This window comes from Ascidia mentula, chromosome 8 (assembly GCF_947561715.1).
Source record: "Ascidia mentula chromosome 8, kaAscMent1.1, whole genome shotgun sequence".
In the NCBI taxonomy this organism is placed as follows: domain Eukaryota; kingdom Metazoa; phylum Chordata; class Ascidiacea; order Phlebobranchia; family Ascidiidae; genus Ascidia; species Ascidia mentula.
This window is the reverse complement of record NC_138573.1, coordinates 18610981-18628247: the sequence shown is the minus strand read 5'-3', so window position 1 is coordinate 18628247 and position 17267 is coordinate 18610981. Positions and strand designations below refer to the sequence as shown.

Here is a 17267-nt window from a genome sequence, read left to right as displayed (position 1 = left end):
GCAATATAAGTCAAGTACAAACTGATACCCTTTATTAAACTGAATCCAGCCACCGTCATGGTGATATTCTTGTATCTTCCCTTAGTGGCAATTGTGTCACTGGTAGTTTTCGTGTACCAAAAAACATTTGTGGAATTTTTGAAATATCGATTGAAGATCCGCCGCCTGCCACAAGCCCGTAAAATTGCCTATCCGCTCATAGGTCACACATACCTAATGCCGAGGGACACGGCTGAATTCTTTCGCGTGACGTCAACCATCATTCATGAATTGATTGTTGAAACTAAACAAAAGATGTTCGTTTCTTGGCTGGGACCCATCCCTACACTAAACATTTTCCACCCTGACCCGGCGGAAACGTTACTACATGGGTCAAAACATAATGTGAAATCGGTTGTTTACAACTTTCTACATCCATGGCTGGGAACCGGCCTCCTCACCGCTGCAGGACAGAAGTGGCACCAACGTCGTCGCCTCATCACTCCAACTTTCCACTTCAACATCTTGCAGGACTTCCTGGAGATCATGAACGAACAGAGCGAACGTATGTTGGCCTGCATCGACGCCAAGCTTAAATCGGGACAGAAGGTTGACCTTGGAAAAGCGGTGACCTTGTGTGCCCTTGACATTATCTGTGAGACTGCCATGGGTCAAACGGTCAATGCACAGGAGAATGACGAATCGGAATATGTGAAGGCAATCGTCGGGTAAAAGTGCGGTATTTCGTTCCCTTTCTTCCAACTTATCCATGCGCTATATTTATAGAATGTCTGAACTGATCAAACTTCGCCAGAGAACCCCTGTCTATTGGCCAAATTTCATCTTCAAAAGACTGGGTATTGGAAAAGAGCAGGAGAAACTCCTTAACATTCTTCATGGATTCACGAAGAGCGTGATTGAGAAGAGGATGAAAAATAAAGATGAGAAAGAAATAACCAGGAGAATGGCATTCCTTGATGTCCTCATCCACGCCAAGACGGATGATGGAAAATCTCTCTCGCTCTCTGACATCCAGGAGGAAGTTGATACCTTCATGTTTGAAGGTCATGACACAACTGCCGCTGCCATGACTTGGTGTCTTTATCTTCTCGGACGTCATCCTGACGTACAACAACGCGTCTGTGATGAAATTGACGACGTATTGAGGGGTGGTCTTACTCCTCAAATGAAAGATTTAAAAAATCTTGAATATTTGGAACAGGTGACAAAAGAAGTCCTCCGACTTTATCCTTCTGTTCCTCTCATTGCTCGAGTAACAACGGAAGACTGCAGGTTTGACGGTTATGTTGTACCAAAAAACACCCAGTTGGTTTTGATGATCTACAATCTACATAGGAACCCGGATGTATGGGAAGATCCCATGCAGTTTGATCCGGATCGCTTCAGCAAGGAGAGGAGCGCGGGTCGTCATCCGTACGCCTACATCCCCTTCTCAGCTGGACCGAGAAACTGCATCGGTCAGAAGTTTGCTCAGATGGAGGAAAAAGTCATCCTGGCGAAGTTGCTACAACGCTACAAAGTAACATCACATGATGAGGAAGAGGATCTGCAGCTGGTCGGGGATCTTATCCTCCGTCCTTTTAAACCTCTTAATATTACAATTGAACCTCGCAATTAAATGACTTCATAAACTTCCTGTGACTTTGTTGATTTAAACACTGTTAACAGTGCTTTTAATCGCTTTACATTGTGATACTCTTCATTTGTTAATTGTTTTCATTTCGCCACCATGTTATTATGCTGTAGATTGCCTGATTGTTTGCTGTATGCTGAGTTTTGTGACAGCCTTTCTCAATCCTCAGATGCGAAATTCGGATTTTCATTCTACTTTGCAACTTGCGAATATTTCATGCGAAAGCGTCATAATATTATCAAAACGAAACGATATGCAATGGTTGCTTATGCAAGGTAATGTTCTTCCAGTAACATAAAATATATATGTATGGCATTTGCTTTCTTATTTACTTCAAAAATGCCACAGAATCCAGTCATGTTGAAGACATTATTCTGTACCTAAACACCCAAAGCGCGTTGCAAATCCTTTTGCTGTTGATTTAAGAAGCAAGAAACTTAAATGGTGAATTTTTATTCGGTTTGCTTTAACTGTGCGATATTTTTTGATTCAATAACATTTTGCTTTAGATTGCTGTTTATCAGTATATGGTAACCGCAAACCTTTTTGTTCCAGCAATATAAGTCAAGTACAAACTGATACCCTTTATTAAACTGAATCCAGCCACCGTCATGGTGATATTCTTGTATCTTCCCTTAGTGGCAATTGTGTCACTGGTAGTTTTCGTGTACCAAAAAACATTTGTGGAATTTTTGAAATATCGATTGAAGATCCGCCGCCTGCCACAAGCCCGTGAAATTGCCTATCCGCTCATAGGTCACACATACCTAATGCCGAGGGACACGGCTGAATTCTTTCGCGTGACGTCAACCATCATTCATGAATTGATTGTTGAAACTAAACAAAAGATGTTCGTTTCTTGGCTGGGACCCATCCCTACACTAAACATTTTCCACCCTGACCCGGCGGAAACGTTACTACATGGGTCAAAACATAATGTGAAATCGGTTGTTTACAACTTTCTACATCCATGGCTGGGAACCGGCCTCCTCACCGCTGCAGGACAGAAGTGGCACCAACGTCGTCGCCTCATCACTCCAACTTTCCACTTCAACATCTTGCAGGACTTCCTGGAGGTCATGAATGAACAGAGCGAACGTATGTTAGCTTGCATCGATGCCAAGCTTAAATCGGGACAGAAGGTTGACCTTGGAAAAGCGGTGACCTTGTGCGCCCTTGACATAATCTGTGAGACTGCCATGGGTCAAACGGTCAATGCACAAGAGAATGATGAATCGGAATATGTGAAGGCAATCGTCAGGTAAAAGTGCGGGATTTCGTTCCCTTTCTTCCAACTTATCCATGCGCTATATTTATAGAATGTCTGAACTGATCCAACTTCGCCAGAGAACCCCTGTCTATTGGCCAAATTTCATCTTCAAAAGACTGGGTATTGGAAAAGAGCAGGAGAAACTCCTTAACATTCTTCATGGATTCACGAAGAGCGTGATTGAGAAGAGGATGAAAAATAAAGATGAGAAAGAAATAACCAGGAGAATGGCATTCCTTGATGTCCTCATCCACGCCAAGACGGATGATGGAAAATCTCTCTCGCTCTCTGACATCCAGGAGGAAGTTGATACCTTCATGTTTGAAGGTCATGACACAACTGCCGCTGCCATGACTTGGTGTCTTTATCTCCTCGGACGTCATCCTGACGTACAACAACGCGTCTGTGATGAAATTGACGACGTATTGAGGGGTGGTCTTACTCCTCAAATGAAAGATTTAAAAAATCTTGAATATTTGGAACAGGTGACAAAAGAAGTCCTCCGACTTTATCCTTCGGTTCCTCTCATTGCTCGAGTAACAACGGAAGACTGCAAGTTTGACGGTTATGTTGTACCAAATAACACCCAGGTGGTTTTGATGATCTACAATCTACATAGGAACCCGGATGTATGGGAGGACCCCATGAAGTTTGATCCGGATCGCTTCAGCAAGGAGAGGAGCGCGGGTCGTCATCCGTACGCCTACATCCCCTTCTCAGCTGGACCGAGAAACTGCATCGGTCAGAAGTTTGCTCATATGGAGGAAAAAGTCATCCTGGCGAAGTTGCTACAACGCTACAAAGTAACATCTCATGATGAAGAGGAGGATTTGCGGCTGGTTGGGGATCTCATCCTTCGCCCACTCAACCCACTTAACATTACAATTGAACCTCGCAATTAACTCAAAGGATTTCTTGCTTACGTTTTCTTATTCTTCATTTGTTTTTCGTTTTGTGCTGCGCGATCATCACTATTTTGTGACAAACGGTTTGTAATCTGTTTAGTTGTGCTAACATTTAAGAATGGGTTTGATGCATCGTAACCATTTAACTTATAATTGTTATTACGAAGTAACATGTGAATAAACTGTGAAGTGGCATAACGTTGCCTATTTGTATTTGGAAAAGTGATCAACATATCTTTTGATGCGAAAAGCTGAGTTCAAAACATATGATGTCTTTATTTCATTTTGTGGCAACACCGCAGCAAAACTAGTTGGAACTCCTGTTTTTAGCTAAAAAAAAAACCACTCCGAAGTTGAAGGCACGTCCACACATATAGATTTAATCTTTATAAAGCGATGTTGAAACTCAAAAGCGCTACAAGCGATAACGACGACCGCACAGTGATTTCAAGGTAGCTTCAAGCAATGCGAATACTGATCACATCGAAGACAAACCAGGTAATACACACTCTTGAAACTTGAAATACTTTGGTACAAAACAAGCAATGTATTTCCACAGCCTTTTAGAGGGGTTTCAACTTATGTTGGCTGATGGTGAATTGAGGGCTGAGGGGAAAAGGATTTCGCACGCTATGGCATCAAACCGACTTAACATTGAACTGAGTGTCTTTATTTGCTGGGAGAATGTAGAATAGGACAAAGATGTGTACGATTTTGTGAAAAGCGAATTTGCTTGGGAGTGTCGAGGCGGCAATTTAAGGATAATAAGCAACCTTGGTCACATTTTGATTGCAAGATGAATCTGCAAGTTTGTAAAAGCTCTAAAAGTGAAACTTGCCCACTTCTAACCTTGGTCAGTTTACAGTGATGGTGAAATGCAAGCGCAATCCTAATAAAAGCTCGAAAAAAACGAAACCTAAAAATCGCAAATTTTGAGATTGCGAGATTGACATGAGCTGAACAATGCGATTGCCTCACAAGTAACACGTTAATGTCATGCTGATACACCTAAGCTCATTGTTAACCTTAAGCAATGTTGGAGTGACAAAATTAAACAAACCCGGTATTGTTGAAGGCACCAAGTGGTCCTCCAAACCCCAGTGGATTGATAAGGGAGACTTGGTATTTTGAAAATAAACATTAGGTCATGAATAAAAATTTTGGGGATGTATCAAAAATATGAGCAACGTTAAAAACATTTAGATAGCTCCCATCCGCCCTTACGATGGCACGGGCCGGTGGTTTCTACTCAATACTACGTCACAGTAGAGTAAAAAGAAAAGTAAGAAAGATCGGAACACTGGATCTGGCGCACGGGATTAATTGCAAGAAACTCAAATTCCTCCGAAAGCGAGAGAAGACAACGAGTTAGGAACGGTGCGACATCTAGCGGAGAAAAAATATTTTAATAACATCCACCAGTAAAGAGGATTTTTTTAATCCATTTTACCTGTTTCTGACGTCATTAAAAAGGCTTTTTGGCTTGTCGGAAATGTCGTAATAACCACTCTCCTGCAAAACTCGCTCAATGATTGTCTGTAAAATTCAAAACAAGAAAATCTGTCAAAAATCACCCAGAACTAACGTCATATCCGGCGGAAATGACATCACGAAACGAATTTTTCTATGTTCACTAAGTGGATAAGTTACGTCATAGAAGGTGCGCGTGACGTCACTCACCTGCATCTGGGCGTAGGTAATTCCCTCCTCGTAGAGTTTCCCGCTTTCGGGCAGAGGGGCGACGTCACCGTTGCCTAGCAACTCACGTGCTTCGGACTCTTGTGTGGCTTTCTGTGCAAGGGAGGGAGCGTCAACGATAAAACTCACGTCGATCGTCTCATGGGATCCGTTGAGTAGCTGGATGAGAGAAAATAATGTGTACGGAAACTGCTTTTACAGACTTGGTTTATTTTCCCCAGTTGTATGAAAAATGGATTTTTAAGTACATTTTCCACTTGATTTTTACAGAATCACAAGAGTTTACCTCAAACCAAAGAAAGGCGTTTGTGAAACACCAATGCAATGCATTAGGATGGACTTTGATTTGGTGAAAACCCACAATAATTTTACCTTTTTAAGTTCGTCCTTCAATCCGAGAGAACGACTGTTGGGTGAAAACAGCGCCCTCTTGTAGCGGGAAATGATCCTCCGCCGATAGTTGACGTCACTCGTTGGCGGAAGCTAAAGTTCATGTTTGATCACAAACAAGACAATTAATCCATACCACGGGCCACGGCCAACACATAGAGTTTATTTATGTCGAACTACTTCGCATATAACAACGTCTCGTAATGTTACGCCTGAAATCATATTAAGGGTGACTTTATTTCTGGTCGCTATAAATTAGTTATTTTCTAGTCTTGGCGCAATCGCAAAACCAACATGGCGCGACCCACATACGTCATATGGGAAGTACATTGTGACAAAACAAACCTGGTCAATAAAGATGATTTTGTGAAGTTGGATGAGCGTTTGTTGAACTGGATCACTGATCTGTCGTAATTTGTTGGGGGAAATACTCAACATCTTGGCCGTCCCAGACGAACTCCCTGTTACGTCATAAAGAGTTCATTTGTGCCGTGTTTTCGTTCACTGACGTTTAACATAGAAAACTTCACTGGTTTGTCGTGAAGTAATAATGGGGTTACCTGGACGACCGCGAGCCGAAAATGGTCCGCGTGAAAAGTCACGTGACGATGTGATACGGTTGAGCGATGCTGCACGTGACTCATCTTTATTGGATCCTGAAGTTAAACCGGTAGTTTAATAAAATATCAAAGTGTTTGAAAAGCAACGAAATCAGGGGTCCTTTTCCTGACTGCTGTGGGCCAAAGCCGAATTCTGCAATGTTACAACGGCCCAGTATGTTTTCACAAACAATTTCGCTTTATTCAACCTTTATAATGTTGTTAAATATTGCGGATTAGGGGCATGATTAGGCGGGCAGGTTGGGTGCGGCCCGCGGGTTGCAGATTCCCGACCCCTGGTCCATTGTTGTGGAAAACTTAAATACTTTTATTTGTTGAGTTATCGATAAAGTAAGTGCAGTGGGTACATATCGTCATGCATATTCCCAGTACAATATAATGCAAATCATTGTTAAGTGTTCGAAATACCCGATGTAGCATTCAATTAACATCTACGGCTTAAGATTGCTTTCAGAAAGTTTGGGACATCCATTTTTTTCCGTGTCAAATCCTGTGCAGCATTCGATCGAAAACTTTACAATTAATTTCAAACCCAATCAACTACTGAAAGCGAACAACAAGTGTCAAAAACCTGCAAGATCGAAGCTGAGAGCTCTTTTCGGTGCCATGTTCCTCAAGTCGGGACTGGGCGGGTGTGGCTGCCTTGTTCCGGCTGAAACCGGTCTGATCCGGTTTTTCACTGGGGTCACGCCACTTAAGATTTCTGGGCAATACATTTTGTATGGTTAAAAGCGGAAAGCAATATAACAACACTTGTCCTTGCTATAAAGTTTTGTGTGCGTTTTCTGGCATTTGGTTGATTTTTGTTCAACTACCACAAATTATGCAGTGAGTCGTATCAATCTCCAGTTACTTAAATATGGCCTTGTCGCTTATTGAGTCATACTGATTATTAAAGACAGCGGTAAGTTGTCAGTCAGTGTGGTCAGCGTGCCCCCTTTTCTTTCCTGTTTTAATCGCTTCCACAATCATGTTATTGTTTCAGACCCACTTGTCACACCTGATGAAGCGAGGGGAGCCTCGCGAAAGCTTCGATTAATGAATTTTTTACACAAATCAGTTTGCCTTAGTGTCAAAACGCTAGAAAAGAATTTCAGCAAATTTAATTGTGTTGATCACACAATTGCGGTTTCCTGGTCATTAGTTTTATCCGCGTTGTTTGTGTGTTTTTAGCGATACCGATGATGATGCCTGCAAACACAGGCGAAATATATGTATCAAAAAAAATTAAACAGACCACTCAGGATTATTTATACATACAACCAAGGCAAAAACGTCACATAACAGTATTTTCAACAGTTCCGTGTACATCTAAGACTATATTTAGTTGCGTTATCACTTCATCCCAAACACAACCCACCAGGTTCTGTTGCAGTGTACGTCTTTCCATTGTTTGTACCTGTCGAAACAAACCCGGACGAATCGGTAATGTCGTCACCAGTTTCGCTGTCGAACACTTCTGCGTCGCTCGAGTTGCTGCGTGACGTCGTCCCGGTTGTTACGTCATTACCTTGTGATGTCACGCTACCGGTGGAAGCCTCAAAGGTTTTGGACGAGCGGTCAGAACTCTCCTAAAATCGAGAAAACTCTCCTAAGATTCGTGAAAAGAAGTTTATTTATTGATGGAAATTTCTTCATGGAAAGATTCATTGATTCTTGGGATGAGTTTCGTGAGAATTGTATTTTAACACAACTCTATGTAAAATTGCTGTTTGATTTCTAGTGTTTGTGTCCAAATTACAGTTAAAATGTTCATTCCAGGTGATTTAATATTAGGTAATATTTCAGAGTAAACGTGTGAAGCATGAGGAACATCTCACTCAAGTGTTTGCATGAAAACATTCCTTGTGACAAACCTGGGAGGCCTGGAAGAGTGATTGGTAATGTTGTCGGTTTCTTCTTGCCTCATAGAAATGATGTTGGGTTCGTTTTCTTTCCTTTTCGACTCTCTTCTCAGCAACCAGATACAAACCAGTTATCTGGTCAGTGTATTTCAACAATTGGTCGGATATTTTTCCACTCAGAGAAATTATATCGGGTCTGTCGTCCGGGTTGACCGTTAGACAGCTGCGGAAAATTGTTGTTTCAGAATCAAAAATTAATCAAGTTTAATAGAATGACTTCCAGTTGCGTGAATTTATACCGCAAGTACATTAGGCATTGCTACAGCTGACAGTGAAACATCAGTGAACTAGTAGGATTAACGTTACAGTGAAGAGTTAATTTCAAACGAAAACTAACAACCGGAAAATAATTGGTTGCGAATCCGCAAACACAACGAAAATAGTATTGGTATTAACTCCTGTAAACACCAACAGTCTATTGGTCTGCTGTGTCCACAGACTGGTTTCTTGTAGAATTATTTTATTTACCCAGAATAATGTTTGCAGTGACCCGCGTCAACGCACGAAATATGGCAAAAAAATACCGGAATAATAAATGGCACGAGCGATCGTGGTTTACCTGGACACGGTTCGCTGCACAAGGTCCGAATATTCATCGTTCTGTTTCACAGGAGGGAATTTCCCCGACACGATCTTGTTGGCAATTGTCAGAATGTTGTTGCCTAGAAACGGGGGATCCAACATTGCCATCTGATACAGGATGCAACCTGTTGGGTCAACGTTAAACTTGTATCAAAACTTCGGTTTCCCTCGAAGCAGATAAGAAAGCTAAGCAAGTTACCCAGCGCCCAGATATCAGCTTTCTCGTTGTAAGGTTCACTCTGTACCAGTTCAGGACACAAATACATCATTGTACCAACCGTCGACATCAACTTTGAAGTTTCCTTCTTCTGTTTCGCGAGACCGAAATCCGCTGAAAGTCAACCACGTGTTACGAGGGATGTTTCATTGTGTTTAGGTTACCAGGGTTACGGAAACATGAAATTTTCAACAATATACGAGTTTAAAAAAAATCAAACCATGAGTATTTTGCTCAAAAAAAAACAACTAGGCAGCTGAACAATGCACAAAAGAAATAGAATGACATGCGGGCACCGATAAACCATGAGGTTATCGAGTCAGGCGCCCAAAGAACATAGCATTGAAGGTACGAACAACACTCGGTTTGAAAGCAGGAACCACGTTATTTCGGTTATTTGGTTTGGTATTTAAATGACGAACAGCAGCATTAATTACTCTATGAGCAATACTGGACAAGTGGTTGATCTTAAAACTTACTAATCGTTACTTTGTCGTTTTCTCCGAGCATCACGTTGTTCGGGGTAAGATCTCTATGGACGATCCTCTTGTCGCAATGAAGATAGCGGAGAGCAAGGCACATCTTAACACACAACATATATTGAGACCCTATATATAAGCATGGGGCTAATAATATGAATTCTGTCAGTTGCACACATATGGCATTGACCTATTAGATCTAAAGTTGCATCCACAGCAAGGTTTTTGATTGCATTGATGGGGTTTCCCAACTTTCGCAAACACATTTAAAAACGACGAAAAAGAACCTGAATGAAGACTCTCCACAACCGGGATTCCCCCATCCCGGGTTCCTTCTTTTCTTTCAGTGAAGCGAAATGTTCTTGCAGCGAAGCTCCTTCAATCAACTCCATCTCAATGTACAGTTTGTCGTCTAAACATAGTGTTATCTATTCGTAACAGAGAAGGTAGCTGAAATACAGGAGTATTCCGTTGTCACTGCCAGCAAAACGATGCAAAAAATTTTCAAAAACTTGAGATTTCCGTTTTTTGAAGCTGGCATATGTTCAATCAAAATGAAAGCGATTAACTGATTACTATTATCACAGCCAAGAAATCCACACGACCTGATGTGTCAAGATGTGAATACGCGGGATACGTTTAGCTCTACAATATTATTTTGCATTTCTGGACTAACTTTTTTCAAACGTGGAATAATATCTGACAATGTTGGGATGTCTGAGCTGTTCCCGGATGATACTTAACTCCCTCACGATCTCGTCAATCTCACGTTTCTGCCGTTCCTTTCCGCTTTTCCCTCCCCCACCAACAACGCTCACTTCCTTCAGGGCGAGGGGAGTTTGCTGGGAACGTTTTTTCACCTGAAAAAATATTTCCGTAAATTATTTCTGCTGATAATAAAACAGTTCCGTTGCCAAATGAAAGAGAGACAGACGAGAGCGTCAGTCCGTTCTTTTATTACAGAAATATTAATTTCACCCAAACGACATCGTCATTAGTCTTTGTTACATTCACCCTTTGTTGCTAATGAATGTATTTTATTCAGGAAATGCTTCTAATTTTTCTGGTCGATTTTAACGATCGTACCAGGTTGAATCAAGATAAAACAACCAGCACCTGGTGTGTGGTTGAGACACTTTTACCCAACGAGACCGAGCGAGAATCGAAAACCTCCAATTCCAGGTAAGGTTTGAACTCGTGTTTTTCAACCTACCCGATAAACAGAACCGAATGCTCCAGAGCCGAGAATATCGTAGATCGCGTAATCGTCAATGAAACGTTTCGGGGTTTTGTTCTGGTTCAATTCCTCCACATTCTCTCGTATCGTGTCGACGCCACCTTCCTGTATTGAATTATAGTTTATAATGGATGTGTTTCGGTTGGTACTACGTCCGCCGGCTGTGATACCTCAGAATTCCTAACCGTAAATAAACATTGGTTACGGATAGAAACAAAATTAAATTGCTTGTAGCATTACATGCAATACTACGCAGTCAGGCGCCGCTGGGGAGCGGTTAGGCATTACCTTTACCGGCAATATTCTCTTGCATTTTATGGGCCGCAGACGGATGTGATACATTATTTTTTTAAAAGAAGCCTCTAATAATCAATACCACGTCATACAAACATAGAAATGTTATCCGTTTTTTCTCGTTTAAATGTTATTTTTTTTTCAATTTCGCTACCTGCATTGAATTAAGGTGGTCCACCAGAGGGCGGTATGCATCGGAGTTTCGTACGTAATGTCCGACGTCAATAAATTTCTGCAACATAACGAAAATATATTATCATTTTGTTCATACGAGCGTTAAGCTTAAGGTTTAAATACTCTTTCCTACACAGTAACGCAAACAGGGACAGCGCACGATATGCAGACAATATAATTTCAAGTTACTGGGTTCGTGTAGCCAATAGTGAACATATTTGTACACGTATTAATATACGTTTCCGAATTGATGTTGATGCTGCCAAGCATTTGACTCGTATGAACACTCTGACATAACTTTAACCTCATCTGGTAATTTTCAATCACAACTTAGTTCAAATGTTTCACCAAAAGTGTGCGGCTTTCAAATAAGTTTTATATCCGGTTAGAAATTATTTCCAGACACTTTAACCCTTCCTACCTGAAACATGGTTGGAAGAAAAAGACGTTTAAACAACTTTCTGTTTCTTTCCATGGAGAAAAAGAACCTCAAAGCTCTGAAGGCGTTCCGTTGTAAGGCAAGCGCTCCGTTATTACACCTGCCAAAGTCATGTTTTAAATCAGATGGAAAATAAAACCCCCTGGGACAGTACGAAGGTGGCATTGCCACAATACAAACATCAAGCAGCCATTTTCACAAGTTACATTTACATGATATTTTTTAATAATGGCTAACAACGATTATATTGCAGAAATTGTGTTGCAATAACTTCTAGAGTGGTGGTTCTAAACTTATATGCTCTGTGGCCCCCTTTGCAGCAATGCTCAAGCCTGGCCCCCTGCTCATCCATAAAAAAATATTAATATAACGCAATCAATGTGGACAATGTTTGTGGCCCAGAAAAAACACCATGGTTTCCAAGGGGGACCACTGTTAAAAACTCTATTCTAGATTGAATATCTTTACTTCATTGTCATAGCTTTAAAGAGTTTCACTCAAACCAATAAATAACAATTGTATGAAACTTGAATCCACTCAGAATAACTTACTTGTCAGAAACTTTTCTGGGCAAAATAAGTTTGGCAACAATGTAGATTCCATTGGTTTGAACAATTGTTTGCGTGCAACGGTCGTCCAATGCAAGTTCGGTCAAGACAGCACAGCAGGCTGAATACAACTAAGATGCAAGAAATTAAATGTTTATATCTGAACTGGGCAAGGAGTTAATTATTGCAGAAAGATGATTTTCCATTAAAGAAGTATTATCAATTTCATGTGGTAAATTTTTTTTGCTTAAACGCAAGTTTTACTAATCAGGTTAAACTTCAGGTGTCAACTAATAGAATGTTAACTGAATCTTGTCAACAAAATATTTATACATACAAATACATAATTTGGGAATGAATTATTTTTAATATTGTTTTCTTTTGAATATTTCAATATTAACACAAACACTCTAACATCTACCTTAAGTTTGTTCTCGTTCAAATCATCTGAGTTTGACTGTGACATAGTGGCATGACTTTTTCTTGTATATCCACTTGAAAGTTCGTATCGACTGCAAGTTAGACTCCGTTCACTAAAAGATTGCAACATAAAATAAGACTTTTTAACTCCAGTAATGCATGCTTGGGTAAAATTAGTATCATAACAAACAGTACAAATTAATTTTTTTTAAGTTGTCAAAACATGAGTCATGGAGTAAATATTACGTGTTTAACAAGTTGAGGATTAGCGGAATGCCTCCTAGTATTCGTATTTCGTTTGCATGTTCATTGTCACTGCAGAGTCGGACCAACGTCCACACAACATGCCACAAGAGGTCGCACTGGTCACAATCGTTCAAAATACTTAACAGAATTGGCAAAGCATCGTAGATTATCATCTGTGCAAAAGTAACAGGTTTAAAATCCCTACTCCAAATCAAATTAAATCATTCTAATTTTTTGTACAAAAAACTATGTAAATGAAAAATACACACAGGAAATAAAGTGGCATTAGCATTGACAAAACTAATATCCAGGCTTTACTCAATGCATAGTTACATATATACAGTTTTTAAATGTTTTGTATTTCTTCAAGTTGTCCATTATATATGTACTGCATAATACAAGACACAAAAGAATGTATTTACATAAAAAGTTCAGCTGAGACTGTTTTAATAGGAGCTTAACCTGTAGGAAAAGAATGCCAACATGTGTCAAACTACTTATAAGCAAGCATTTTTACCTGTTGTCGTATTTCTGCATCAGAACAGAGGATGCGAAGCAAGCTGGCAGCGGATGATTTGGAAATGTCGTCAAATTCATGAATAATCTGCAGAATTCCTTCAGTTGCATGGTGATCAGCAATTAAATGACGCAACTCCTCACTTCATAAAAAGATACCAAATAATAGTTACATATTTGTTAAGGTGTAAGCATAGTTTATATGTAAAAAATTACATCAAACAGAATATAGGCAAGAATCTTATGAAAGGCAGGTGGTTTATTGTGGATTTTACAGATGGTTTTAACAATGGTTTGACCTAAAAGGATTATTTAAATCTCAATTCAGAGACAGGGCAGCTGTATAATGAGCCTTTGTGCTGCAGTAATGACAGGGTCAGTGGGTTTTGAGATGCAATCAACCATGACATATTTGGATATACTACCGTAGAAATCATCAGCAAAATTGTCACAAAGGAATTTTACATTGATCTTGTAAGGACACTAATTATGAAATATGTTTCAATTATTCAGACTTGTCATGGTAAGGTTCAATCTTACCTCAACAAGAATTTTAGAAAAACATAAAATTCATTTACCAAAACAAACAATGAAAGTAATTTAAAAAACAAATAAACGATTGGCTTTTCCGTACCTTTCGGCCAGAGCAACAAGAACATGCAATGCACAATGCAACACAAATAAGTCTCCTGCACCAAGAAGCACCAACATTGTTCTATGTATGGATGATTGAATGAGGACCTTATGATACTTGGTGTGCCTTGATAACTTCTCATAAATTGCTGTCAAGTGCATTAAGACACATAAGTTAAAAAGTTGTGATGTTTAACACTATTTAGGATCAATGAATCTAGTTTTCTTTTGGCCAACATTGAGGTATTAGTCAACTACAAAATAATATTAGTGATGAAAAATATGATTGCAACCAAAAACTAAAAACATGTCAAAAAATTACCTTCAGTAACAAAAAATAAAAAGCCCCATGCTCAGTAACTGTGTGGCAACACAATATGACAATCAAAAACTTATTCTCACAAAAACTTACAGGCAAAGTTTGCAACCACATCCACAACAAAATGCTCATCAGTGCATGTAAGGTAATTTCGAGCTTTGACTTTAAACATTTCAGCAAAGTATTGGAAACTTGTGTGCGCTGTAAATAACTTTAGGTGGTTTGTATCCCGCATCAACATACGCAGACATATCACAATTCTTAGGGTGTTTTCTGGATAGTCAAACCTACAAAGAATGTCAAAACACAATTGAAATCTGAAACTTGCAAAGAATTCATTCAATAATTTTTGGTCAAAAAACTGTTCAAAAGATATTGTATAATTCCTTGAAAAAGAAACTCAAATAAGTAGTTTTTCATTCACCAAAAACTATCAGTTGCATATTTTACCTGGTCTGTGAAAGAATTCCAGTTAATATTTTTGCAAATAAACTACGGTTACGGTGAACACTAAAATTTCTTTCATTTTTGAAGTGAGAACTGAACCATTCCAGCAGGTTTCCCAACTCTTCTCTGAAATAAAATCAAAAAATATAGCATAACAATGCAAAAATAAAACAGCTAACTATATTATTGCGAAAGAAATTACTGTGTATTGCTTTCATCTGATTCCAGCGCACTTGAAATTCCATTCCGTTCCTTAAAAATCACAATTTTGAAAATAAAACATCAAATTACAAAAACGTAAAAGTCTGCTTTAATTCTGGTCACCTTGGAAAATTGCTCCAATTTTGAGAGCAACCTAACAATTTCTTTAAGCTTCTTTCCCTCCTTCCCAACTTCTCCGTTCATTGTTAACCGAATTTAAAGTTACATTTCAGCAAAAAGCATCCTTGATTATTTTGAAAAACAGTTGCCAGCTGAAATATGTCAAACATCTGTACACTTAAACCCATGCGGTACAGTAAAAACTTTTTTTCTTTTTACTTTTGCGGTGCGGTAAAATATTTGTAAGTTTATCATTGCATCTCATAAAACAGTTGTTAAATTGTAATGTATTGTATTATGGATAAAAGTTTTTTAACACTTGATTACAATTATTGGTTGACTGCTGAATTCCATTTCTCTGTCGAAGATTACGGACGTCAATCATTACAAGTTAATTGTTATGGGACCACTTGACCGGGTTACAACCGAATATCATTTTTCCTGATAGTTTACTCGTTTAAAAACGAATATCTAATTTAATGTGTGTCTATTATTTTTGAACTATCAAGAATTCTCTTGTCAAAAAGTGATTTTAATATACCGTTCGTCCGCTTTTAAACATCCAATGCCATCTAGCGCAATACCCAGTACAAATAGTGTAATGCTCCTATAATTTGTTTTGAAATCTGTAAGTAGTCAGTAGGTCTGGAAGGAAACCGCACGGTTTGAAAATCTCGTAGTGTGTGGCTGCTATACAGGGCCAATTAAGCTGACCTCTCTATTTTTGACAATTATTTAGCCAAAATCCTGTGTGGACTTGCACGTTTTTCACATCTTTTGCCAACATACGGTGCGTTGTGGATTGTGGATAAGTTTATCTTTTACTGACCATGTTTGTCCACCCCCGGTATGTACTGCAGTTAATTAAATTTATCTATTCATTGTCACTTTATTTCACCCAATATCGGAAGCTAATAAATACGTCACGAGATGTTTACGGAAATGACCGAATCTTTATTTCCATGCAGATTATTCGTAAAATGTATATTAGTGTTGAAACAACGAAGGCTGTACGTTTTGGTTGTGTTAAAAAGCGCTTGCTACTGCTTGACAACTTTTTAACGGATAATTAAAACTTTCTTTAATTGTACGCACTGTATGTTATTGGCTAATACAAAGTAAATAGATATATTTGACACTGCAGTGTGTCATTGTGCATCAGTTCATTGCGAACCACATCGCCCGTGTATGGTTTTGTTTAGATACCGTTTGACTTACAATAACAAAGTACATTTGTTTTTAAGTAACAGGACGTGTTGTTTTGACGGAGTGTCCCAGTTGACGTCACGTTACTAAGTTTCTATGACGCAGAGTGACTTGACCCGGTGACAAACTGGTTTATTTACATGTAGTAACGAGCACTACAATAACATTATACTTGTCAGGCCTTGCGCACGAACCGAGCGCGTGGTTTTCACCGGCGGCGTAAATGACTGACGCAATAAGAAATAAGCGAACGAAACGTAGTAATTTGTGACTAGAGAAAAGGAAGGCAGTCTTTCAATGTAGTTCGTTGACGAAACAACAGAGTTTGGTTTACCATTCTTACTTGACTTTTAGGTGTTTAGGACGTGATATTTGTCAGGTTATAAATCAAATAATGGTGTTTTACTTTTATCTTGTGGTCTATACCGTCTCTTTTTTATTAACAATAACAATAAAGTCTCATAGAAAACAGACAATAATGTTGAGAAGGCAGTTTTAAGGAAGCAAAGGTTTTGATTATGTTGGGAAGAGGTTCGTACTCGTAACTTGTTTGTTACATTGTGAAAAACGTGAAAATCGCACACAGAAGCTTGAGATCACAACGGATACGTCGCAGTAACCTTTCGTCTTGTTTTGGTTGCATGAGTTCTTCAATATAATACGCGTCGCGCAGCGGTAAATCATTTTTTGAGGGAAATTTTAAGTTTTGCCAAAGCATAAATTTTCGAAGAATAAAATTACCAAGGTCCAAATACGGAAAATTAAGTTT

The 17267-nt window shown here is 39.2% G+C and overlaps 3 protein-coding genes across 4 annotated transcripts; 2 read left to right on the top strand and 1 right to left on the bottom strand.

Moving 5' to 3' along the window:
• The first annotated feature begins 24 nt into the window (after window positions 1-24).
• LOC145912473 (cytochrome P450 4V2-like) lies at window positions 25-2017 on the top strand. 2 transcript variants are annotated; one of them, XM_082999945.1, is made up of 3 exons: window positions 25-707; window positions 766-1272; window positions 1336-2017. In XM_082999945.1, the coding sequence occupies exons 1-3, from the start codon at window positions 58-60 to the stop codon at window positions 1616-1618; spliced, it is 1440 nt and encodes a 479-aa protein (XP_082856071.1). In that variant the 5' UTR covers window positions 25-57; the 3' UTR covers window positions 1619-2017. The 2 variants fall into 2 exon arrangements, with proteins under 2 accessions (XP_082856071.1, XP_082856072.1); XM_082999946.1 differs by having other exon boundaries at window positions 766-2017.
• A 175-nt stretch (window positions 2018-2192) lies between these two features.
• Window positions 2193-3886, top strand: LOC145910707 (cytochrome P450 4V2-like). The gene is made up of 2 exons (XM_082997903.1): window positions 2193-2894; window positions 2953-3886. The coding sequence occupies exons 1-2, from the start codon at window positions 2245-2247 to the stop codon at window positions 3803-3805; spliced, it is 1503 nt and encodes a 500-aa protein (XP_082854029.1). The 5' UTR covers window positions 2193-2244; the 3' UTR covers window positions 3806-3886.
• A 290-nt stretch (window positions 3887-4176) lies between these two features.
• On the bottom strand, window positions 4177-15443 carry LOC145912669 (serine/threonine-protein kinase Nek10-like). Its single transcript, XM_083000221.1, has 26 exons — window positions 15296-15443; window positions 15174-15223; window positions 14975-15097; window positions 14618-14811; window positions 14207-14354; window positions 13574-13715; window positions 13057-13229; window positions 12812-12923; window positions 12394-12521; window positions 11825-11942; window positions 11384-11461; window positions 10912-11040; window positions 10375-10558; window positions 9986-10110; window positions 9699-9801; window positions 9202-9333; window positions 8980-9127; window positions 8373-8583; window positions 7877-8087; window positions 7088-7219; window positions 6457-6552; window positions 6242-6357; window positions 5879-5989; window positions 5489-5665; window positions 5259-5344; window positions 4177-5194 (listed from the first exon to the last, which is right to left on the bottom strand). Exons 1-26 carry the CDS (start codon window positions 15374-15376, stop codon window positions 5143-5145), a joined length of 3360 nt encoding a protein of 1119 aa, XP_082856347.1. The 5' UTR covers window positions 15377-15443; the 3' UTR covers window positions 4177-5142.
• Window positions 15444-17267: the final 1824 nt, after the last annotated feature.

What these genes read in the sequence shown, in the direction of transcription:
- LOC145912473 (XM_082999946.1), top strand. Translation starts at nt 58, where the DNA reads ATGGTGATATTCTTGTATCTTCCCTTAGTGGCAATTGTGTCACTGGTA. An exon ending in TATGTGAAGGCAATCGTCGG is followed by an intron (nt 708 to 765) that starts GTAAAAGTGCGG and finishes CTATATTTATAG; the next exon opens with AATGTCTGAACTGATCAAAC.
- LOC145910707 (XM_082997903.1), top strand. Translation starts at nt 2,245, where the DNA reads ATGGTGATATTCTTGTATCTTCCCTTAGTGGCAATTGTGTCACTGGTA. An exon ending in TATGTGAAGGCAATCGTCAG is followed by an intron (nt 2,895 to 2,952) that starts GTAAAAGTGCGG and finishes CTATATTTATAG; the next exon opens with AATGTCTGAACTGATCCAAC.
- LOC145912669 (XM_083000221.1), bottom strand. Translation starts at nt 15,376, where the DNA reads ATGAACGGAGAAGTTGGGAAGGAGGGAAAGAAGCTTAAAGAAATTGTT. An exon ending in ACCACCTTAATTCAATGCAG is followed by an intron (nt 11,041 to 11,383) that starts GTAGCGAAATTG and finishes AATTCAATACAG; the next exon opens with GAAGGTGGCGTCGACACGAT. An exon ending in TTCGGCTCGCGGTCGTCCAG is followed by an intron (nt 6,358 to 6,456) that starts GTAACCCCATTA and finishes ATGACGTAACAG; the next exon opens with GGAGTTCGTCTGGGACGGCC.